Source organism: Diadema antillarum, unplaced genomic scaffold, assembly GCF_040938485.1.
Source record: "Diadema antillarum isolate AM-2024a unplaced genomic scaffold, OU_Dant_1.0 scf00000090, whole genome shotgun sequence".
Lineage (NCBI taxonomy): Eukaryota > Metazoa > Echinodermata > Echinoidea > Diadematoida > Diadematidae > Diadema > Diadema antillarum.
The window spans coordinates 1,649,100-1,675,302 of NW_027270979.1; the positions used below are offsets into that span (position 1 = coordinate 1,649,100).

At 38.0% G+C, this 26,203-nt stretch overlaps 1 protein-coding gene and 1 non-coding gene across 2 annotated transcripts; both read right to left on the bottom strand.

Moving 5' to 3' along the window:
• Window positions 1-2,549: 2,549 nt before the first annotated feature.
• LOC139718161 (uncharacterized) lies at window positions 2,550-23,097 on the bottom strand. Its single transcript, XM_071629646.1, has 8 exons — window positions 23,020-23,097; window positions 20,187-20,385; window positions 18,172-18,268; window positions 16,838-17,006; window positions 6,345-6,492; window positions 4,563-4,745; window positions 3,454-3,606; window positions 2,550-2,722 (listed from the first exon to the last, which is right to left on the bottom strand). Exons 1-8 carry the CDS (start codon window positions 23,095-23,097, stop codon window positions 2,550-2,552), a joined length of 1,200 nt encoding a protein of 399 aa, XP_071485747.1.
• On the bottom strand, window positions 9,106-9,187 carry Trnas-uga (transfer RNA serine (anticodon UGA)). The gene has a single exon. It is a non-coding gene; the product is annotated as a tRNA-Ser (tRNA).
• Window positions 23,098-26,203: the final 3,106 nt, after the last annotated feature.

Sequence of the window (26,203 nt, forward strand, 5' to 3'; positions counted from 1 at the left end):
TCAACAAAATTCACTTTTTCCTCATTTTGTCAATATTTATGAAGCAAGCGAAAAAGATTGATGAATACATGTTAGCAAAACCTAACAGTTTCGTATTCCATACGTATCAGCTGGAATCAAATTGATATCATTGTTCGTGGCTGGCAGTCATATCTTGCATTCCGTATTGTGCATCATGTTAAATGAATTTCATCTGTACCTAAATGTTCGCATTTGAATAAACCTTTTTTTTCTATAAAAAGGAGAGTAAAAGAACAACGCAAAAACATGTGATGCCTTGCAATCTACTGTTGCCATTTAATGAAAATAAATGCGCATGTTCGAGGGTGTGAGTTAAAGAGCAGAAAAAAAAAGGTACGCCAAAGCCTAAATCTGACTATGATTTTGTCAGCTACAGAGTGATCTGTTGGATATCATAACACGTGTTATACATTTTGATAGATTGCACACTTTTGAAAGCTCTCTTACTATTCAGGTCTTTAAATGTTACCTGTTCTCCCCGAGAAGGACACCGCCTATAATAAACACCACTGCCTCAGTGTTTCAGTTGCTTGTATATTCCCCGCGATGTGTATATAATGAGCACACAGACTCACGATACAGTAACATTAACTCATTGCTTCATGAATGTATCAACCTTGTAAAAGGGGTAAATGACCCCAGCCCATTAGTGTTCATTCAAGTGTTACGTAACTCTGCACTAATGACCGGTCATAATGAGCTCTTTGCCTGTAATGAATGTAACGATTCAATACGTATTTTCTATGAACTATTTCGCCTTTCAATATTAAACAATGAAGTAATCAATGGGGAAAAATCTACATTGTTTACTTGGAATAATGACAGTCGTGCAAAAGCTTACAATTGTTTGCCTTACTGTTAGTATATGGAGATTTGTGATTTACTGTTTTGTACAAATAAAAAACGAAAGCATGTCGAAGGTGACCCGGCATTGATGTCGACAAAAAGAAAATTTAATCATGGAATTCTGGACAAAGTTATGTGTTCTGGCTTCTGAAAGAGACGATTAGATTGCCCATACTTGTGTGTGTGTGTGTGTGTGTGTGTGTGTGTGTGTGTGTGTGTGTGTTTGTTTGTTGTTTTTTTTTGTCTCTTTTTGTTTTGGTTTGTCAGTTTACCTTCGATACTTTCTACACTAATTAGCTGCCTTGTTCTCCTTTCTTTCAGTCTTTGCCTGAGATATTTTGATTGTCGACCTCACTATCTCAGAACTCGACACCTCTTACCTGCCCGGGTAATGTTGAAGTGAAATCAGTGTACTATTCGGAGTCTGTATGCCTAACAAAAGCTTAAGATACATTTTCTTTGTTCGTTTTGTTCAGCTGCCATAATGCGCTAAATTAGTAAGACCATAATCTGGGTGAATAAGCATGCAGCGTAACCTCTTGAGAAAGACTGCAGTAATGATAATCATCTCCTTCCTTTCTCATATCTGACATATAAGATATGCATAATATATATTAAAAAAAAAAACTGGTAATGCATTTAGGCCATTAAAGTATAAGTTTATTCGACTCAATTTTTTTGTTCAGGAGTCTTGACAATAAAGAAGACGAGGTACGCCAAAATTTGAGTCGAATTATAATTTATACTTTATTGGCTAAAAATGCATTAACAGTTTGTTTTGTTTTTATTTCTTCTTGGAGCCAATGTGTGAAATCTCAACATGTTTGGACCTATGATATTTGTATACACATATATCATATCACAGGTCCAAACATAGGTATTACACATATACACATATTATCTTCAAATCTCCTGGTTGGTCTTGCTTATGTAGCTGTAAAGCAAGTACATAGTGTAATGAGGCAGGTCTAAACCAATAGACTAAGAGGACGGCACGAGAGAAACTATTGCGAAGACCGAAAACATTATTACACTCCAGCTATGATCAGCCTCATGCAGCATTTGCACTAATGAAGCGAAAGTAAACATCCGGGTCATTGTTTCCTTCTTGGATGTAGAACACTATGGTCTTGACATCAGCCATTATAGGAAGGGGCAGGGACCTCAACTATAAGAAATTGGTTCATCCGCAGGCAGAAAATTATTGAGGTATAAAGAAAAATGGGTCTAGGGCAATTACCCCCTGGGCAATTACCCCGCACCCTTTCCCTGGCCCTAATCCTAATCCTAATCCTGAACCTAACTCTAACCCTATTCCAAACTCCTAACCCTAAACCAAACCCTAACCCTAATCTTTACTCTAACCTGACCACTAACCAGTATTTGGCTGGGGGATAATTGCCCTCTGGGGGTAATTGCCAGGATACGAGAAAAATTGTACACAAAGGTCGTTATTTATGCACCAATCTAGTCGAACTCTCTTCTTTTTTTCTCAGTACAAAACCAAGAAGTAGTCTGGAGTTGTCAATGGTGCCAATGTACATCATTATGTACATAATAATGAGGGGGCTTCATGATTAGAGTGTCTGTCTTGTCTACAGATGGCGCCTGGTGGTGAGGTTATGAAAGAAGGAAACTTTCCCGGAAACCAGTTTCAAAATCCTCTGTTCATCATTGCTCCTCTACAGAGGTCCAGACCAAGACGACATCCAGCTGAATTTAGGTATGGGCTTTGCAGTGTATGGGCGGTTGGGCGGCCGTCCCGCCAAGCGGGCTGCCTCGTCGGCCTCCGACTCTTCCGTGGGGGCGGGCTTCATCTGAAGTTTTCGCCTGATGGATTTTATTGCGTCACGATCTGGGAGACGCAAGGGGGAGGAGAAGACAAAGATAAGGGTGAAATGAATGGGGTAAATATCGAAAAACAGGAAAAGAAGCCAAAGATGAAGATAAAGAAAGGGGAAAATGATTACGTCATTAAGTACGTATAGGATTATCTGACGTTTGTTATTTATCGTCGAGGGTTGACGACATCCAACGCGTCATTACTGCCACAAGTCAAAAGCAGTATGGCCCAGATACTGAGCTCTCGTATGACTTCGTTTGAATATTACTACGCCCATGCACTAACGCCATTCAAATTTATCAGAGTGTATTTCCTCAATGACATAAAGTCTTAGCTTGTCACTACTCATCTAGCTATTCATGCAAAAGTAGTAAGTTGATAATGACGAGATTGCTTTCTATATGGACAGTCTTCTACTGTTCTACTCTGTTGAATTTATAGTCTTTCCTGCAATTTTTGCAAACATTTTGACAAATTTGAATGCGAAAAAAGCAATTTAAGAAACAAAAACAAAAACATGATACCGCAATGGCCAGAAAGTAGCACTACTTAAGAAATTGGAAGAAAAGTTGCTTTATCTTTTCTGACCCAGGACTGACAGTGTGTGGCAGACATGGCACATTAAAAGACTCCATTATTTTCATATTATCATTATCTGCCAAGGGTAGAGAGGATGGGGTGATGGCAGAAGGAAGACTGGACGGGTGAGTTCAGGGGGAGGAGGAGTCCAGATGTTAGCTTACCTTTTTCGTCTGCTAATCGCAGGAATTCCTCGAGTTTGCCCTTGGCGAGAGCCTTGCTGAGTTGTTCTGTACCCGGTTTGAAGGGTTTGTTGTAGAAGTGGTCGTAGCTCGTTGCTTTTCTGAGGTGCATCTCATGCCGCATTGTGTTGGGAACTGTAGACGAAAATCAGAACGAGAAACAACGCAAGTGAGGATTTTTAGTTGAGTCGTCATTCGAATAAGGAGAGCAATATCTAAACAAGTGAACTTTTATTCGTGTTATTCATCAGCGTAGTAACTTATTCCTCTGCATCAGATGCACACTTTTTTATAGTCTTGAGCGTGCATTCCCACCCTTGTCTTTAATTCTGCCAAAATTCATTCCTAATAATTGCCTACTTCTTTCAGGAAGCCCATTACAGTTCCGATATATACCATGAAGGTTGATTACTTTATAACATTTCCTAGGAATAATGCACCGCTATAGTGGCAAAATCGCCATGAATAATTAGTCATATTTATATAGTAAACTGTCGAGCCAGTTACAGTGTGAGAAAGCAACTGGAGAGAAACTAGAAACTGTGGAGAGGCAAAAAGGACATCTAAAACACCAGGCCGTCTTTTAAAATGAGCAATGAAACTCCGTTTTCCCAAATCATTTGACTGTATCATTAAGGGCACTGTCATAGTTGAAGAAAATTATATGATACATCATTTTCGTTTTTTAAGAATCTTATCTTTATCTTTTGCTCATTTAAAAGGAAAAACTGGAAGAAAAAACACATTGAAAGAAATATACTGTCCCTAGTGTTCATATCTGTAAAGTACTTCCGCGGCATTTACCATTTATATTGTAGTGTAATGCTCGACTAATAGTCATTGCCTGTATAAACGATGTGACAGAAAATCAAATTTGTATGCCCGATATTATTAGCATCATGCCTCAGCAGTTTTGTTTTGGTTTTTTTTTTTTCTGAAAATGTGAACAATATTCCACTGCAAGATGAAACTAAATCAGTCATGATTTTTTCTTCTTCTTCGTTTCTGAACAATTTTGTTGCTCACGATCATTTTAGACTAAGATTGTCTACGGAAGCAGCTCTGTATTATACATTATACACGACACTTACCGATACCCGTGGCTGGCCTGTGTATATTCTTATTGCAACCGAATCGAGTGGTGTTGTTGCTTAGCTCCCTCTGTTGACGAGGTCCAGGAGCTTGGTATATCGCCCTCGACGTCGACTCGTGGCTGTACGGCACTTTCTCGCGCCAATCCACGTAACCCTCGAGAGCTGTGCGAACTTGATAACCTACAGGGTACAGGAAGTAAACAGGACGATCAAGTGACTATAATAAGAACATTACTGATTGAAAGAGTTTGCAGGATTATACAACTAAACACGTTATCCTTAACCGGCAATGTTTGGTAGTTTGCTGTATTCCCTTTCTTTTCTTTCTATGTTTCCTAGTGAACTTCTCCATGGGGAAAAAATACTAGATCGGTTTATTCATGATCAAAAAGTAGTGTACGAGCATTACAGAAAATACGACATGGTCACGTGAGTACCGCGTTATTTTCATGAGTAATGTGACATTATTTTGTAGTTATTATGTTGACATTAAATGGTCATAATTATCTACTATCTTCATGCATGGTGATCTTCCTCAGTCTGATTCCTTTTTTTTTTCGTATATACACGATGAAAAAATGCTTATCATTACGTCATTAATTTCTTTTTCTAAAGATGAACTCACTCTTAGAGTAAAATGTATTTTTCATTAACGGCGTGACCAATATCTGTGCGCTTGTGTTGTTGTTTTCAGTTGTCATATCACGTGTTTGTTTGTTCTTCTATTATTTAAACACGGATAAAAGAAAAATAATTGCAGTCAGCCATGAGGCTGTTTTCAGCAAGAGCGTATATCTATTATACATACAATTATTGTACTGCAATGGACAGATTTACTGTTAAGCAAACATGAAAAAACACTGATAACAATATTCTACGCAAAACGACTAAAATAACAAATGGTGAGTCAAAATGGTTTCTTATTGTCAATGTTTATCTCGTTAGAATTATGATTACAAATTCAGCAAAATAGTGGAAAATAATCATAAGATAACTTGCAGTGAAACAGTGAAATGTTAAAAACAACAGCACAAATCAAATTATATCAAAGTCATGATACAGGAACATGCGATCAGTCATAATCTACGGACAAAATCAAAACTTCTTTTCGTTTTGAAGATTTAAAAAAGTGTTTTTTTTTTCTTTTCTGATTTTCTCTAGAAAATAGTTCTAAATATTGATCAACTACAAATTGGTCTTTTGTTTTTGTATTCTATTTCTATTTACAAAATTTCTTTGGGAATCATTAATTCGACTTTTAGGGTAAAATTGATGAATCATGGGTTAATAGCTTCATAATTATGTAATGCACTTATTAACAGGATGCTCTTAAATAGCAGTTTTGTTGTGTGTTATACTGACCAATAACTCTTTATTTTTACTTAATTCATATATTTATTCACAGAAGTTTAAGAACTTGTTCTCAGTTCACAGCTGTACTTTCAGCAAGTCACTTGAATACAAGGCATTTACAAATAAATGAAACACATAAAAGACGTTTTATACAAAACGCATATACTTCAAAGCAAAGAAAAAAATGAAACACATGCAACGACATGCAATGGCAAGCAAAAGGTGAAATTACAAAGGTATCACAGAGAAACAATAATCGAATGTAAAACACCCACACACGACGCAGTAAAACGAACATCACTATGTTTAAACGTTACTTTCATCAGGACAACAACAACAACAACAACATTAACACATCAAAGGTGACCCCCCCCCAAAAAAAAAATGAATAATAATAATAATAATAGCTCGAAGCATGTTGTTTACCCTGAGGAATGCCGAGGTAGTCCGTCTGGTAGGTAGAGAGACTTTTGTCTCGAAGAATCTCTTCCATCATTTGGTCAGTCAGGGGGTGTGGATATAACTTCTGATGGTCGTGGAGGGCGTCCTTTGGTAGCTTCCATACCATGAAAGACTACCAATGGGAAGAGAAAAACGAGATTGTGATTATTGGGGGTTGAATCTGATCTGTAGCGTTCGCATTTGTATAGGGATTAAAAAAAACAGAGGAAAAAGAATGAAGTATAGTGGATGTGGTTTAAAAAGGTGACCTTGGCCGTTTTCAGGTCATCTAAAACTTGAGAATGAAATTAAGTTCAAATATTATAAAACTTCATTAATGCGATTGATTTCAACTTAACATTAAAAGCAAAGATCAAACTCCTAATTACTTTAAGATGATAATAATATTGTGACCAATCCGTATGAATTGTATTCAGTTGATATTGACACAAAATGTATACCTAGCTTTGGTATCTTCTCCTAGTGACCTTGAAATTACTGTCATCTAAGTTTCGTGTATGAGCATATACAATTGGTTGAATATACAGGTGTAGTTTAAGAACCATAGGTGTACATTGTTTTCCTCATTTAGGATGGTTTCCATTATATGCCAGCAGTGAGGACTGCATAGCCTGCGAATATGATATTGATACGACTGCAGTTGTGACCTGGTGATCAGCAGACGGAGGCGTTGACCTTGCGTAAAAGTGTTGACAGGTTGTAATACATTGTATAGACATTGCACTAGGTATGTATTTTGTTGTTCCTGACATTCTAGTTAAACTTTAGCATTCAGGTACGTTCGGTAAAAAGACATGAGTAGGGGCAGATCCAGGAATTCCGTAAAGGAGAGGCGCTTTACAAAATTAAGGGGGGGGGGAGGCGCACGCCCACCCCATTTTTTCTTTTTATTTCTCTTGTTTTAACAAAAATATAGAGGAGGCGCGCGCCCAGTGCGCCCCCCTCTGGATCCGCCACTGATGAGCAATGGTTATTATAGGCTTTGTGAAAGGACAAGGTGGATTGATTGAAGTAAAAAAAAAAAAAATGTGTGAAATAAGCGTGGTTAAGTATCGTGAAATTATAGGATAATGCTAGTAATTGGTTTTAGAAACCGGAAGTTTCAGTTGAAATTACGTAGTGGCGTCAACCTTGGGTATAGATCTCATGTTTCATCTTCATATTCTTGCATACTGACAGATTTACACTGTACTAGTAATGTGTTTTGTTGTTGGCATTATTTAGTTCATTAGCAGTCCGTTAAAAATATGTACATGGTTAAGAGGACATGAACAATATTATTACTAGGCTTTTAAGTTGATGAGGTGACAATACAATTAAGGAGGATTGATTGAATTCAGAGCAGGTGTAGAATAAGCTTGGCTGCTGATCGTGGAATAATCTATAGGATGATATACTGGTATTTAGTTTTATCATAGAAACCGGAAGCTTTGGTTTGAATTAAGTGATTAGGAGACAGAACGGCAGTTCGCATGATGATGCCTTATTATCAGACTCTTTACCAGATTGGAAGATCATTAGGGGATACAGTCCATTTTGATGACAATAGTTTTCAGCATAGTCCAGTTTATCACAAACAATAATGGAATCAATATTATTCACAGACAACATGTATATATAAGGATAAAGATCTATTCATTTTATTTTTAACGTATTTAATGTTTAAACTGCTTTGATTTAGTCTGGTTAAAAGTATCTCACTATGCATTGGAGCTCTGAATAATTGAAGCAGAACATTTGGATTGAGATACAATGTAAATAAATAGTTTAGTGGTTTGTGCATGTGCTAAACCCAACTGCACGTATTAATATTGTGTATATAACACTGACAATGTACAGTTACGATGATTGTTTTCATCTTTGCGTGGTTATTGCAGGTTCTTTTTTTTCCCTTTGTTAATTTTGGAATAAACACCTTACTGCAGCTAAACTGCCAAGCTCATTCATTTAAGGAGAGCCTACTCCCCTGGTATCATGACCTATTCATCCTAAAGATTTATACCTATTTAAACTGAAAATGAAATAAAATGTTACGCAAACAGCAAGGTAGGTGATTTTTAAAGCCCCTTTTAAAAAGTAAAAAAAAAATACATGTATCCAAATACATGTTTTCGCAACGCTTTCATGACAAATACCAAGTGGATATACAAAGAGCCAATCAATGACACTTAACGTTTTTATTATTGTGCGATTTCTAATTCAGTCCTGACGGTCACATGCGTTAATTCATACCCATCTTTATACCTCATTATTATTTCATAAAACTAACAATATCACAGGCCTTTAGTCATCTTCCCATGCACGAATGTGCAATACACTACGATTAGGTAAGAAAGTTTTCTGTGTTGTTTTCAGCTAAAGCATGACAATGGACGTTATTAGATAAGAGTAGTCCAATGACATTTTCATCCCTATGCTGCACGGAGTAGTCAATGCAAAATTCTTACACATACACAAAACGCAGATGAAACAATCATATAAGCTACTATGATAAGTAGTGCCATCAATATTGAGATCGCTATGCCTGGCTTTAATAGCTTTGGCATTAGAGCAAAAATGACGATTTGTTTTACTTTATTTTTTTTTTGTATTTATTTTTTTATTTTTTTATTCATTTATCTATCTTTTTTTTTAAATGTATTTTCCATTTTCTATTGCACAAACAGTTCCAACGGAAGAAAAAAAAAAAAGAAAAAGAAAAAAAAAAAGGAAAAAAGGGTAATCACGCTGCGAGCAGGGTTCGAACCTGCGCGGGAAGATCCCATTGGATTTCAAGTCCAACGCCTTAACCACTCGGCCATCACAGCTCCCGCCGACGATCGGAGCGGCATTATTGTTTATAAAGAGTAGAGCACGTTTACTGCACACTTCAATGATTCCTAGATTGCATCGTGCGTTGTACGTGTTTGTGTGTGTATCCGAAATGCCGTACAGTCTACACGGATACTAGTATCTCGTCTATGGATGGCTCATTTCAGTACACATTCGCACTCTATAGAGTTTACACAATGCGGCGTGTGTGTGTGTGGGCGTGTGTATAATACACGACATGCCTGCGCATATTTATCTGCGTGCGTGCGTGCGGGTACACAACTCCATCGTGGCATGTAGGGCTCATCACACGGGTAACTATTTCCCCTAGAGACGTGTGTTAAAATTGAGAATTCAAAAAATTCTGTAAATTAGCTGGGGTGCGAATGACTCCCCCTTGGGTCTGCTTGAACAAAATGTACTGTACATTCATTTTTTTTTTTTTAATCACACAACAGTGAAATGACATCATTTGGTTTTTGAGCTCACCTGAGCCAATAGTCCAGATTCTGGACGTTTTTTTATCATTACGCATCCACGCGCGCTCCACAGCTTATCGCGCTATCCCCTGTAACCGCTCGATATCGATGAGGGCGCCAACAAACCTGTCCGAAAAAAAAAACGTCCAGAATGGTTTGACAGTGGGTAGGGTCAAAAGTTTATACACTGTATTAGGTATGCTGACGTAATGCCCTATTTCTCGCAAGCTCATTGCGTATGCATGAAAACTAAGGGATCGATCACAGAAAAGAGTTTTGTGGGATCGATCGATCTGCAGCCAGCTGTGTGCATTGCACCGTGAATACAGTGCGATCTGCAACAGTACTAATTATGTGCACAGAGATGCCTGCATTTTTGCACAACACACATTATCACAATCAAAGAGCCAACTCTTTGATCACAATGCAATGCGAAACTCAGTACTTCAGTGACCCGTACCATGCATTGTTGCACAGCTGATTCGTGCAACGTTTTTGACTGGCTGAAAGTTATGGTTGCAGTCATCTAGGACCTACTTTCACGTTGTGTTTTGGACTTTGTTGTGCCCAGATTCGATGATGACTTGAATATCATTCTTGAGATTGGAAATGGCTAGCTACAAATCGCCAGCTCGCCGATGTATGATTTGTGATGTGCCACTTCTAACGTCCAAACACTACATAAAACTGCAAAGAACTCTGTGAAGGTCGTGAGATGTGGACCTCAAGAAAAGTTGGAAGATTTGTTTGGCGATGTTATTGTTGGTAAAGGGGATCAATGTGTTTTTTTTTTTGGGGGGGGGGATTGTGCCAATCATGTTCATTAAAGGAAATAATTTTGTCATTAATTATTCTTCATTAATAATATTGTATGATGAAATAAAAGAAATAAAAGAAATTCTTTAATTGACATAGGCACTTGTATGCACCTGTTTTCAATATTATCTGGCCCACTAAGTAACAATGTAATTTTGGAATGTAAGCTCAGGGCTGTGAGATGTGGGTTCTATGAACCGTACTTAGCTATGGTATACAAGATATCAAGCATATTCAGGGGTGGAGAAGGTGAAGGGGATACATTACACAATTTGTAGTGCAAAGTTTTGAAGTACATGTAAGGAACCAGAAAATGCCTTTTTTGTTTGTTCTTTTCCCCAAATGTTAGTAGAGAGCAGTCTAAATTTAAAGAATTACGCTAAGTTTGTAAAACTTTTATCATTTTATCACCACTTCATGTAGGGCCTACTTGGCAGTTAGACCGAAACTATTTGCTTTGATAATTTTCTGTAACAGAGACAATCAGACTAATATCCCTGTTGTAAGAATACCCCGTCACTCAGTCTTTTGTTTGTTAGTCTTCATGATAATAAAGCTAAATTTAGTAAAGCAAGATGAAGAGGCTTAAGGGCATTTTTGCTACAGAGGGGTCTCTGCAATTACAGAAGTGAACAGTTTGGTTGAACTGCCCTTCTGCATATGCATATATTATATATATATATATATATATATATATATATATCCAATCATATCTTCCTTTTTTTTTTGCAAACCATACCTGTATTTGCTCAAAATAGTAGCTCCATGTATATATACATTATTAGATAAGTAGGCCTATTCATATCAAAAGACTGTATGACAGAGCAACTTGTTTGTTTCTAATTCACAAACATTTAAGGGGGATATCAGCATGAAATTATGCTTGGGAAATGTGTGGGCCATGCACACAACACACACAAACGCATACACGCATGTGCACACACACACACACACACACACTCACATGTTAGCAATTTGATTAAACCCCTATTACAATTCACATCCAAATTAAAACATTGTACATATACTTTGTACATACAGCTGTAATTACAGGTTCCATGACATTTGCTCCTGCGACAATTGCTCCCATGAAATATTTGTACACTAAGCCAAACATAAATTGTAGCCACAGACATAACCCTGTCCATAATCCTCATCCTCACGTCAAACTAAACTTAAAACCCTATCACAACTCTAACCCTAACCCTAAGTCTTTGGAGAATATAAGACCGAAGCAATTGTCGCAGGAGCAAATGTCGTGTCACCGTAATTACAATGTAGTAGACTTTACTTTTTTTCCACGTTTATGGCGGCTGATTATTGGTAAATAAGTTAAGATTTTTTTTTTCAGTGTTGAGGCGTGGTCAGGAAATACGTCAATTTATCACTGTTGTACTCTGAAATGTACAATGTACAGTGTACATGTACATTGTACATGTGCAATATATGTTCTGTTAAATACACTGTGTAGTCTTCATCATTTCATGTCCAGTAAGAGCAGACAGCAAAGTGAAAACAAATGGACTACAAGTAGTGTAATTTGAACATATAATTTGTACATTTTTTAATCACATTACTTCTTAAGCCTTCATTATAAAAATTTGGCCATGATGGTAAAACTGTTAATGTTGTACCAACTACCAAGGAAGTTTCAAAGCTAGCATCCCACTCCCAACTGCCAATAATGAGTTCAAAAAGTTGTCACTCTGGGAAGGATGTTCAAAATAATTCCTCAGGTGTATAAGTGCCTTTAAAGTTGGATATTCTGTGCCACCAAGTACTCATAAGGAACTGAAATTAAATGTTCTATAGTTTCTCCATGCTCTTGAAATTCCTTCATTATACACTTTCATTTGTATATGTACATGTACAAGTACTGTAATATACAATACATTTACTGTATATTCATGATAGTTCATGATCATTGTTCAATAACAGTGCATTATTTCAAACAAATACATTGTAAACTGTTTGACTCTGAATTTTGATGTCAGAGAAATAATATGATATGTCACATTTCAGTCTGATTACCATGTGTAGTAGACTCTCATTACACATCAAAAACACAGGATTAACACAAACTGGTTACAAGTTATGACAAAGAAATCTTCCTGGTCCCACTGTAGATTTTGTTTTTTCATTTGTTGTGTTTTACAACAATTCTTGGTAAAAAAAAAAAAATTGCTTCGAAGTTCCAAAAAAAGAAAATAAATTCATTGCTACACAGTTCAAACTACAGGTACAAATGTTCATGTGCATTAACAGAACTAGTTTTATTTTTATCAAAATGGGCCAAAGAACATACTGTACTGCTCATGAATGATTTTGTATGTAAAGAAAGTATATGTAAACAAGTTCTTGGTAGTTGTACAACTCAAAAACATACCGTACACATGTGTACACTTGTATGTACATGTATGCATAGATGAATATGCGATGTACAATTACGTGTGCAGACAAACGGCATAACAGTTCAATTTTCAAACACCCAACCAAACACCCAAAACACACAGCCCATCCCCACTTGGCATGGTCTGTATGTACATACATGTACATACATGTAGTCCACTACATCACAAAAACACAACCTTGAACTAAAATATTTCAACTTTTCCATAATCTTATCACTTGTAATTACGATATGTACCCATCAAAATATCCAATGAAATGAAAATATTCATGCCTAAAAAACAAAGTACAGTATGAAAGGTAGGTGTGTACAAATGTACATTGCATTTGCTTCTATGAATAAGAGCAAGGTACAGTAATTGCAGTGATAAAAAGAAAATTATTGTATATGTAGCATGGAATTGCAAAAATTTAGGTGGACCAGAAACCAATGTACCAACCACTCACCATTACAAACCTTAAGGAGGAAAAACACCCACAGTGGATTCTTGTTTTAAAACAATCATATGAATTCTCTAAAAAACAATTTTCATTACAAATACGTACTGTGTTACAGCGCCCCGCGACGGGGTTAGTTCTGCTGCTGCTCCCCATACAAAACCGTCAACGAATCCAAGCTTCTCAGTAGCACATTGCATTGAATGCTCTTCTCATTATCACTGTCAGAAAAGCGACGCAGAGACGCTGATGTTGACATCCATTGATCATGTAAACAAGATTTGGAGGAAATACTTGAAATGCTGCACAGATTTTGGTCGGAAAACGCAAGACTCGGAATCAATACGAAAAGCACATTGCACAAGCTGTATGCTGTACACGCGATCCGGGGGATCCCCGATCGAGAAGTAAAAGCCACCTCGAAATTGACATGTATGATAGGTCACGATTCTCTAAATGGGCAAATATTTTTTCTATACGTATTTATCAATTTTTAATTATTACTTTTTTAAATCATTATTTTTTTGTCGAAAAATAGATCCAAAATGTTGATAATTGTGATATTTATAATTCAATTTATAACAGTTATGGAAACGAGAAGTTAGTCTTAATCTTACGCACGGTTTATGTACGTTCTAATTTCATTCTCCTCTTATGATCTCTAAGATATACTATTTGAGCAATTTTTAATAAAAAGAAAAATAATTTTGAAATGCCAATAATATATGTTGAGATTAATACCAATATTGGCGTAAAATACGTATGTTATATTGCTAAATGCAATGTACCTGTTTGCAATAAGACTACAAGATTAGAGATCGATCGACTTTTTTCGATCCCGCAAATTGCCTGCTGGACGCGATCTCATCGACCAATCAGGATGCTCGAAATGAATGAGCGGGTGGGGGTGGGGCCAATTTTTTCCGAAATATTTCGGGGAGACTTGGCAAACCAGACTGGACTGTTTTGGAGGTCGAGATGCGTGCGTGCGTGGCAAATAATACACGAGCGTACGGTGGGATATACGCGTGCTGTAGCGGTGTGTGCGCGCGGTAAATGATCACACAAAACAGTCCAGGCAGTGGACTACTGAGCCAAACGCTCAAGTGGACTTTTGCGATCCTTCATCGTCCGGCGTGCGTCGTGCGTAAACTTTATAAATTTACATTTTCATCAGCTTTGAAGGAGCATCCCTCGGGGGATATGAACCCCAGTGATCAAATAGGCACCACATAAATACACCCACTTAAAGAAAGGAATCTTTGAAGACTTTTTTCACTAGATCCAGAAGTGATAGAGCTAGGTTTACTGGTGTTATGAGTAAGTACATACATGTACACCTGCATGTACATTGATGACTGCAGTTTCAAGTTTGTTCATGGCGGATCTGGGGTGCCCCCTTGGGACCGCGGGGTCAAAATTGTGCATTTCCTTCAATTCTTCCTCTTGAAGATTTACCGTCAAATTTTTACCATACTTCGCATGTATTATTGCTAAAGTGATAGCTTATTTATTTGTTCTCATGGGCACCATTTCCTACTGGGGGTCCTTAGGGATAATGCCCCCCCCCCCCCCCGGGGGGGGGGGGGGGGGGGGAGGAAGCCCCCAAATAAAGGAATCTTTATAGAATTTAATCTTCTGTCAAACCTCAAGTAATAAACTAGGTTAGAGCTACGAGTAAGTAGAATGGTGAATTTAGTTTCAAGTTATGTTCGTAGCAGATGGGGTGATGGGCCCGGGGAACGGAAATGGGGTCCAATTTTCACATTTTTATCTTCTTTCTCAAAACACACAGTCATATCTAGAATGCTATGAATAAGTTTATTGGTGTCTGTAGTTTAAAATTTGTTCACGGCAGAACCGGGGGCGGGGACGGGGACGGGACGAGGGAGGGGGGGGGGGGGGGGGCAGGATAATTAATGAACTTTATTTCTTATTTTCATCTTCTTCTTGAAAACCACATGACTGATTTTCACCAAACTTGGCAGGTAGCATCCCCTGGGGGGGGGGGGTAGGATCTAAATTAATTCAAATGGGCTCCACACAATCCCCTGTTGACCCAGGGGCCCTCTTCTAAATAATCCCTAAAAATCTTCTTCTCTATAGAACCACAAGTTATAGAGCCAAGTCATTTATGAGTACATGTAAATTGTATACATCGATTGCAGTTTTCAAGTTTGTTCGTGATAGATCGGGGGGTGAGCCTGGGTGAAGTTGGGGCTCAATGTTCCCATTTTTATTTCCTTGTTCAAAACACATGGCCATATTTTCACCAACTTGGCAGGTATTATGGCCAGCATGATAGAATAAGTACTGTATGAATGAAGACTATACTCTACATTGCCCCCCCCCCCCCCAAAAAAAAAGGGCTGTTTTCCCCTCTGGAATCAAAAGGTATTCAAGCCAATTTAGTACTACTACTTAGTAGATTCATAACTCTAGTTTCAAGTGTGTTTATGGCAAGTCTGGGGGATTTGGGCCCAATTTTCATCTTTTTGAAAACATATGGTAAGATTTCACCTAACTTGGGACGCAGGTAATATCGCTAGAATATAAGATACATTAAATGGGCACCATTCCCAATTTTTGTATTTTTTGTATTTATTTATTTACCACTTGTGGGATGGATAGCCCTTTCAGCAAATTGCTGTTTTTCGAAGGGGTCCAAATCTGGGCCCCCATGGGTATACGAGCACCATTCCCCGCTTTGGGCCCCAAAGGGCACAAATGCCAAGGGAGTGGAGGAGGCAAAGTCCCAAATTCAAGGAATCTTTACAAATCTTCTTCTCTAGGACCAGATGTGACAAGCTAAGTTAATGCCATGGGTAAGTAGGTTGGTGACTGTAGTTTATGTTTATTCATGGCCAATCCGGAGACAGACCCGGGAGGGGGAGCAAATGGGCATATTCTCATATTTTCACCTCCTTCTTGAAAAAAAAAAAGCATGGTCAAGATACTAGTAATTTTGTCACCAAATGGCAGGCATTAAAACTAGGGCAACAGAATGTACATTTGTACAAATGGGCAACATGCCCCCGTGCCTAGTGGACCCCAAAGAGGACCCCAGAACCCCTATATTAGAGACTCTAATGAATGGGTTAAAATGGATCTAAAAGCATACTTAGAAAACCAGAGATACTCTGAGTAAAATAATGAATAAGTGAATACACTCGCAAGGTATATACATGGTAAGATCCACTGGTTGATTTTATTTGATCTTATTTTTTGAAAAGCATGTTCAGAATTTCTACATACTTGGCAGACATAATTATCTACAGGTGTTATAGAACATATACGAATGGACACCATGAACCCTGCAGACCCTCAAAGCTGCCCCTCCCCCCCCCCAAAAAAAAGTTTTGAATGTCTGAATGAATGACTGAATGAATGACTGAATGAATGACGGAATGAATGAAATCACCAACTTGAAAATACAAATTACGTACGAATAAAAGGGGAAAATCCACACAATTCAATCTTTCTCTCTCTCTTTCTCTTTCTTACCTCGAATGGGTGCGGGTTATTTTTCCGAGCCCCCGATGCTGACCCGGTCCTCAAGTAAGGTTCGGCCCTGTTGTACCCCTTGTCGTTGTAATAATCCCCGTAATGGGTGGGGCCGATAGGGCCCCTTGGGTCGAATGACGTCCGATAGGCAGTATTCGTGGTGTTCGGTCTATTACCATTGGGGAAAGAAATTGCAACAAAAGTGTGACCAAATGTACTTTTATGTCTATTATTTTCTTGCAACTGGTTTGTTTGTTTGTTTGTTTGTATTTATTTCTGAATCATATAAAAACGCATACAAAAAAAGGACAAAATATCAAAATCGTGATGAAAATTATATACATCAAAGGTGGATGGTACTTGATATATACTCCGAGTAGGGATAAACTTGCCTAAGCTTCCTTTGGGAACGTGGAAAAAAATATTTTAAGTGTTTATAAAAAGCTAATTAATACACATAGGCCTACATGACGTTTTCTTTCGCAACACAGACACAGACAGACAGACAAACATACACACACACACACACACACACGGACTTACTCACATACACAATTATTTTCCCCATTAAGTTTCATAATAATTATATAATCATTATTTTTTATGGCACAGTTTACGGATAAGCCCAATTTCCGATGTCGCTCCTCATATCACAATATTTGGGACGAAAGTATTATCGACGGCAGGAGCAACAGCGTATACATCGTGGCGATATCGAACCACCGACACGGTTTCCATAGCAACACTGTAACAAGTCAAATTGAAGCCATTATGTCGGAGACAATTGCATGCCTAATCAAGGGCAAGTGGAGAAGGCTCTCGTCCTTGAAAGAAAAAAATGCAATGCATCGACATCAATTTGATCAATTTGTCATGAAGGCAAAATGCACACGTTATATAGGCCTACACAACTGTCAGAGGCTGCGTGCTACGAATAATGCCAGTCCGTTGCGTTTTCGACGTCTATTATGTCAGTGCGCCCTGTTCATAAATCTCCCGGTCTGAATTATTGAGTGCGACCTCAAGCTCGTAATAAAGTAATGTATATTGTCCTTGTTAACATTAATACTATGCTGAAGGTCCTGGTTGCCATAGGCAACAAATGCACCATTCAAGCTTAGCATCTCTATATCGGCTGGTTGGCTGTTTGCCGGGTGTTTCGATCAGGTCCGTTGCAACAAATGATAATGTTACAGTAGTTATCTTGCCTATCATTTCGAGAGGTTACAATGTATGTCCATCGAGAACTCCCTCCTCTCTCTCTCCTCCTAGCTTCACTGTCTTCTTTGACTTTTCTCTATAATTGATTATTATATACGTATACGATGTCGTACCTCGCAGTAGGCACATATTCAAATGACTTTTCGGGGAAGTCCCTCCGATACGACGTCATCGTTTTCTTGACCTTTGCTCCTGGTGTCCCCGGGCGCCCTTAGAGAGATAAGAAAACAAACAAAACAAATCATAAAAATCATTGCAGTTCCTTCTCACGGCGAATGATACCGTGCAAGAATGTATTATTATCAACAATCTAGTTGTTGATAGAGTGTTAATGTATAATCTCTGTCAAACACATTACGGGAAAAAAAAACATTTCAGCACAAATACTGAGCAAACTTTAATATGAGAGTAAGAGTATAATTATAATTAAGTTGAAACCTATTGAGCCAAAGTAGTGATCATTAGCTTATCTATCATCCTTTAGGTATCTCAGAAACAAAGGCAGTAAAATCAATGTATTGCTATGTAACTATTGCATGCAGTTATTGCTTTTATACCTGTCTTTGCTGCATGTTACATGGTAATGGCTATGGTTATACACTATATAAACGCTGATTCTCGTTTGTTGTCGGTAAAAAACAACCCAAAAATTACACGATAACCAAACAACAGGCAAGCAAAGAGACACTATGATCATCCACGCATATAAGAGCAAAGATGACCTTGAAATGTATTAAGCAAAGTCAGAGTCGAAAATATACTATTGACATGTCGTGAGGCTTATGTTACAGATATGCACTCCTATTTACGATGCTCTTGAGATAAGGCTTGCTATAATACAAGCGATTCTCGATAGGTCTGCAAGCTGTAATTTACTGGTTTAGTTCCTCAGAAAGCTCGCTTGATTGGGGCCGACGCTTTCTTCGCGCCCCTATTTACCCCGCTTTTCCAACACAAAGAACGCTGAACAATCGGCGTAATCCCATTTTGTCCCTGGTGTCTTGGGAGGGGAGTAGCCTATATTCCCCAGCAGTCCTGTGCTAGCAATAGGATCAGCCTTCTTTTAAAAGATCCCTATGTCTTTTCCCAATCTCATCCCAATATACCCCACCCCCAAGCTGCACTGTGCCCCGGTAAATCAAACACTTAAAAGAAAACCTTTGTCATTCCTGGGCAAATAATTACATGTTTGGCGAAGTTGTTAGGGCAACGAGACCACGAGAACGGCCGTCGACCCGATAGGCACAATGGCGAATTGTAAATCATAATCTCTACCTTAATATCATTCATGGCTGTCATTGTGTCACAATGTCAAAATGTTATTTGTGGTTGAGTTATGCATGACTTGTCGAGTCAGTGTCCGTCTACAATGCAAGAAGAAGGAACAGGACTGGTGATATTATGGGAGAGCACTGCACACATATAGCTATATACTAGCTTCTTTCAAAGCAATGGGTACATTGATCGACTGGTTTGATTCTGATTCTATTCCTTACAACTCTGTCATATTCCCACATATCCAGCGTTGATACCGAAACTGATTTTTTTTTCTTCAAATGCATATGAAAGTATGAACGTGATGATATCTATACTGCATGTCGTATATTACATCAGTTTCACTATGTGGAGTCAATCCGTGATGAGGTGACTGTGTAATGAGTGGGCAAAATTGATGTCCTATAGATAAGGATGACAGATAATAGTAAATTGTGCATCTTACTGGGAAAAAAAGAGAAATGAATAAAGTTTCAAGCAAAAATCTGTCGCGAGTTACTTAAGTTCTTAACACTGAACAAATCTATCCCCTCTCAGTTCAGGTTTGACACACCTTTTATGGGGACCACTTTGTTTTACCGTGTTTGTGGACATCGCAGCCATTTCGAAATCGATTTTTGAAATTTGAAACTTAATGAACTTTTAGTTCCTCCCAAAATTGTAGGCTCTTTGAAATTATTCATACAAATAGTTTCCAATTATCTCCCAAAAAGTTAAAACCTGAATCTGCATCTCAACTAAAACTATACCATCCCTGGGTTTAATAGATATAGGGTCAAAAGATTTTGGACGAGTGATTCATTTTGGAGAACACCACCAATTCCGCGTTCCGTTCTTTGTGAGGTCTACTCACCATACGATGCCATGGCTGTCTTGGGTCTCTGCAGTAGCTTCTTCTTTTCCGTTTCCTTGGCAACGCGATAGGTCATCCGATCCGTGATCGTCATGGAGGAGAGGAGTTCGAGACATCGCTGCTTATCGGCATCGCTGGCGTGGGGATAGAACTGGGCCAAGTCGGCGGCGAAGTCGTCCGTCGCGATTCTTTCGTTGATCTACATCAAGATGTTTAAATTACAATCATTATGAATCCACTGGTCTTTTTTTTTTTAATCTTTCCTTTCCAAATATGAGGAATGACACTAACACTTGTCAAGAGTGAGGCGTTCATTGCAATTAGTTGCAATGATCTATTTTGATATGTCGAGCTGCAACAAAATCATATAAATATATTCAATCTGCTATAGGGTTTTCCGGTAATTCATATGTTTCTCTGATATACATGAATATCATCCATACGTCATTCGTGAAACTAAAACTAAAATCTAATTTCCGTGATTGAAATGTAAGTCATCCTTTACTTAGTGCAAGGAGGAATACACATTAAAAAAATCATACTTTTATCTCATCCTCACGTTTGATATTTCCTGTCGTATATTGTCAGACCACTCATTTTATAGTGATATTGGATCATTTAAACAAAAAATCATAAGCGTCTCAAAAGTGTCTCCTTGTATAGGTTAAATTAGGTTTTGAATTAGTTCCTATTCACAGGTGGAGCTACATGTATATTATACATGAAATTTGAAGCAATTGCAAATTTGACAAACAAGATCAAACAGTCCGTTATTACATCGAAAGAGAATACTGCAGTGCAGATGGCGAGTTTTGGGGCTCAGACAGAAATACCCAATCCCGACTTATTTGCTCAGTTTAATTATATTCAGAGCTTAGAGACACAGACAAGCGTGAACACACATAGTATACATATAGCCATGATTATAGAGAACATTCATTATACCGTGTTTGTACACATTATTGTATCTGTAGATAACTATACTGTGGTTGATACATATATATTCTCATCCACCAACATGTCCACACACATAAACAAGCTTATGCATGACTGTAGTTGAGGACATACTAGTATATAAGAGAAAGAGGGGGCGAATATTCCACATTTATTTTTTCTGCTGAGACCATGTTTGCTCACTGAAATATGCGAGTAATATAAATTGCACCATGTTCAGTTTTGTGTCACTTTATATGGAAAAGACCAAAGTTTCCATCCGTATGTGCAACAGAGAACCCTACTTCTAAATTAGGATTCTAAGCATCTGTGACTATTGCGTTTTCTTTTTTTTTTTAAAGATAATTATATTTTCTGTAACTTCTGTATCAAGACGGGTCAAGGTGGATAGGTGTTGTGAGTGAGATTTGTTTTTGCCTTTCTATACTGGCACTTTGTTTCCAGGTACCGCTAGAAAGAACGCCAATCTGGCACAAATTTCTCGAAAAATCTTGATATAATAATAGTCTTATCTGAGCCTTGCATTTCAGCACGCTTATCTAAAACGTGTGAACTATGTAAGCGTAATAATATACTGCAAGATAATGATGAAATTCATGACAATCATAACCGTCCAGTGTATGGTTAACATGTCAGTCTGCAGTAAAGATGAGTAGGTTCCTTCTTATCATGGAATACACACTTATCAGTGTCATATGCTTGGAACAAAGATCACGTTCCTTTATCTCCAGCAAGTATTAATATGACATTCAGCATTCACCAAGCGACCAAACCAATAAAGATATTAGGTTAAGTCTACTTGCTAATAGCAATATGTACACAAATATTGACTCTTCTCAATATTTCAAGATTAATCGCTCTCGGCTACCACCCACGATATTTTGTTTGTCATTTCATTTTCTAGTGTATTCCACCACATGGCATTATACCATCTTACCTGAAGGGCGTTTAATCAACCAGGCACTTCTACTACTACCGCCACTACCACTTTTTACACATATTCCACTATCACAGATGACTACCACCATTTCTATCACATTATAGTCATGAACCACTATAAATGATAATTATGACAGTACGATGATAACATTCAGAACAACGAAGAAAAAATGATGACATTAAATGTTATATAGCGATAATACCCATTGATGAATTTATTCAGGAGTTAATATCTTCATTTTCAATTCGATATCATCATTATATGGAGAAGAGTTGTTAGTATTCTATATTTTCTAAATTTAGTACAACAAGTTATTTTGCTGTATACGTCTATTAAATGACTAATGAGGCAGTACATTGTAGTTACAATCACAACACCAATCGCTTCTATATTGTGCTGCATTTTGTCACGGCTATACTTTTCATTATGATCATCATTGTTAATACAGATACACTTGTATAATTATGTTCTACGTATGCCTGTTACCCAAACTCTGTGTGCTACGCATTGACACAAGGGCCTATGCCACTGCAAAGTATGGAAATACAACCCAACAGCTCTCGACATTAGTCATAATACAGATGAAGCAAATTTTTGGCTGTAGCCATACATACTTCCGTTATTCCACTCCCTTTCTTGGTTTATCCGTCTTCACACTGGTCACTGTAGAATGACCTCGTTATATTTACACTGTTTCAGATATTTGCAATCCCTGCACACGGGAAAGCAACAAATTCGATCGATCGATTTGTATACCCAAGGGCGTTAGACAATAGATATCAGGAAAAGATAGGCAGTATAACAGTTCGACACAAATGTTTACATGTCTCTATTAACAGAACGTTCATTGGTATATACGGCAGAGTAGGGTTGCTACAGATACTATCTTGAAAGCAGACGAGATGTAGTGTGTTTACACTAAAACAAATCACTACTCACCTCCGTGACATATTGCCTGGTTGGGGTCACGCTGTCCGCCCGTGTCCCCCGCGGGTACATGGTTACGTCCGTAGACATGATCTCAGCCGGTATTTCTTCCTCCAGAAGAAGAATTTTCCAAGGTGATCAATGAATTCCAAAATATGCTCTCGTCAAGGCATCAATTAATGTGACAGAGGCATAATATGTACTGACACAATAATGTGACATGTCCCTAATCAGTCACTGCGAAGAGACGTGAGTCAGTCACTCGGCAGAAGAGACACAAGAAAAGCGTGTAATCTCCGTGTTGGATATACACCTCACACTCGGCTATACGTGGGACTTGAGCGAGTTCATTCAGGCGGCGTTCACCGTCAGCGGAGCGTGCCGAGTCGTCTGCCAAGCACGTTGCTAAGGGAAGCCGGTATGTTGCTACCCCATGTCAAGCGTACGCTGAACTACCCTCAACGTAGATGGCGCTCTTTGTCATTGGCTTTTAGGGCTTTCTTGGCTTTGTGTGTTTATCTAGCACTGAATATGGACAGGTAGCAAAGGTATTTTCATTTCGTTATTAATGTCTGATTCATTGTCGAAAATTTGACCTTCCAACTAAGTTGTCATGCTGAGATGCGAAAGGTCGACTCCTAAAGGCCTTTTCGCTCATAAATTTTAATGATGGCGCCATCACTTGACGGATTTAAAAGCACTACAAAATTCTCATTCACAATCTTATACTGTCGGATATGATGCAATGAACTTGTGCTCACAGTATCTCTAGCATGTTCTACACTGAGCAAATTTTGTATTTTTCAAAAAGTGTGTAGAAGTCTTTTCAGTCAAAATCTAGTAAGATCACGTAATGATATGTTTCCTTAATGCCAACACTATCAAGAGTATAAATCGAGGAGTAATGTCACTGAATTTGTGCAAACTACTTTTAGCAGTTGTCTTCGGGCAAACATGTCCAACCTCGGAAATGATACATGTGCTAGCTGCAATTCTCTACCATAGCATGCCAGCGGCAAATCTACGGGGGTGGGGGATGGGGTGTAGGGGGTTTATCCCCTTTGGACTGCAAAGTGAAAATGTGATGTGCACAGAAAAACGTCATCATGTGTTATGTTATTCTTACTTCTGTTTTGATCTGTCTGTTTTCCCTCATTTTTCATCTTTCCTTTCGTCTTTTCCCTGTGCGCTTAGAAACCTTGTATTAAGCGCATTACAAATGCAATGTATTATTATAATTATTATTATTATTATTATAATCATTATTCTTATTATTCTTATTATTGTTATTATTATTATTATTATTATAATCATTATTGTTATTATTATTATTATTGTTATTATTATTATTATTATTATTATTATTATTATTATTATTATTATTATTATTATCCAGTATGTTCTTAGCACTAGTCTCTGTCTCTGGCTCAGCCCAATGTTGCCAAAGTTTCCGTACCAACCCCCCCCCCCCCCGTCTCTCTCTCTCTCTCTAAAAAAAAAAAAAAAGAAAGAAATTTTCACTATTGTAGGAGTGAATAACAGAGAAGAGTGAGTTTCGAGTGAAGATTTTCACTCTTCTTTTTTTTTTTTAGAGAGGTGTATTTTTTCTTCTTTGTCAGCCGATTTGGCGAGAGAATTGTCATAGGATCACCCCCTCCCTAACCAAAAAGTTGTATTCGCTCCAGCATACAGTCATATCGTTTCCTTGTTCTAGAGTACCTTGTTTCTGTTTTATCATTTTATTCATGATCACAACAAACCAACACATTGTTAACCAACACGGATTAATTTTTCTTCTTGCTCTCCCTCTTTGTTTTCTTTGTTTTGTTTTGTTTTGTTTTGTTTGACTTCATTTTTTCCATCTGAGAAGATGGCTGGGTAGCCCATATTCAGCTCCACAAGCTGGTCTTCCATGGGTTCAGCTGGCATGGAACCACCGGGTTAAACACCCTGCTCTATGCGTAAAATGAATGAAGCGGGATCTTTTACGAGCTGGAATTGTGACTCTGCCACACGGGACCTCCATTCCGAAGGAGATCTCGAGTGTCCGAGGAACAGATTAGATTGTTTTGTCTCCTTCTATACAAAGTGGGGACGGTGTGAGGACACACAGCAGTGCTCAGTTTGACTCGGAAATCGAACCCGGGTCCCTCGGATCTGGAGGCTACCGACTGAGCCAAGTCGTCATCCTTCTACTCATCCTTCTTCAGCTGACAAGCAAAAAAACAAAAACAAACAAAAAAACAAACAAACAAAAAAGGTCCTCAGCTCATTCTCTCCCCTCCCATTTTAGTGCCACTTGCGTACTTCCGGGTTGAAAAGTGTGGGGGCCCAAACTGATGACACCTTATGTATTCCTTTGTATGGTGCACAAAAAGTGTGGGGGCCCGAACCCCCACGGCCCCCACGGCCCCCACGGCTGCGCCGCCCCTGACTACTGCTACTACTACTACTACTTCTTCTTCTTTCATCTGCTTCTTCTTCTTCTTCTTCTTTCTCTTTCTCTCTGACGCGGTGTTGTGTTACAAATTGCTTTCGTGTCTCTTGGATAAGGATCTTACGTCCTATTATGTGAAGTTAACTGTCTGACAGTAAGCAAAATAACAACGTTGTAAAAAATGTTATGATTATTCCACGTAGAAATAAATCATTTTTGTTTTGCCAATACAACATGTCTCCTATTGGCTGTGCGTATGGTATATCCTCATACTATCCACATCTATATCAGGAGGAGTTTGTGTGTTTGTTTGTTTTGAGTTGTTTTCTTTTTGGACAACATCACTAGCATGTACCCTGCCAATTGCAAAGTATGCAATTGACATTTTTGCAATGAACCTGGGATAACGATAATTTTTCAATTGATTTAAAACATACAGATTACTTATCATGTAACTATGAATTATATCAATTTTAGTACAAGAGGGAAGGCAAGTTATACTCTCAAGCATTGTAAAGATTAATATTCGTGAATCGCTACCCGAAACTGAAAAAAAAAAGAAAATGATAAAACTTGATAAAATTGCAAAGTATTAAAAATCTTCGAACTAGTGGCTTGACGACCAAAAAACAGACGTTTGCCCTTTCCTGTATGATATCTCCCGCAAAATATCAAAACTAAAGAATTCCGAACCGTTTCCCCCAAAACCATAAAGAGGTCTGTGATGTAGTTTTTATGTTGTACTCCGTATAATAAATA

Excerpts from the sequence above, each read along its gene's own strand:
- LOC139718161 (XM_071629646.1), bottom strand. The coding sequence starts at position 23,097 with ATGTCTACGGACGTAACCATGTACCCGCGGGGGACACGGGCGGACAGC. Across the intron at positions 18,269-20,186 it reads GACAGCCATGGCATCGTATG|GGCGCCCGGGGACACCAGGA; the intron begins GTGAGTAGACCT and ends TATCTCTCTAAG. Across the intron at positions 4,746-6,344 it reads CTACCTCGGCATTCCTCAGG|GTTATCAAGTTCGCACAGCT; the intron begins GTAAACAACATG and ends TGTACCCTGTAG.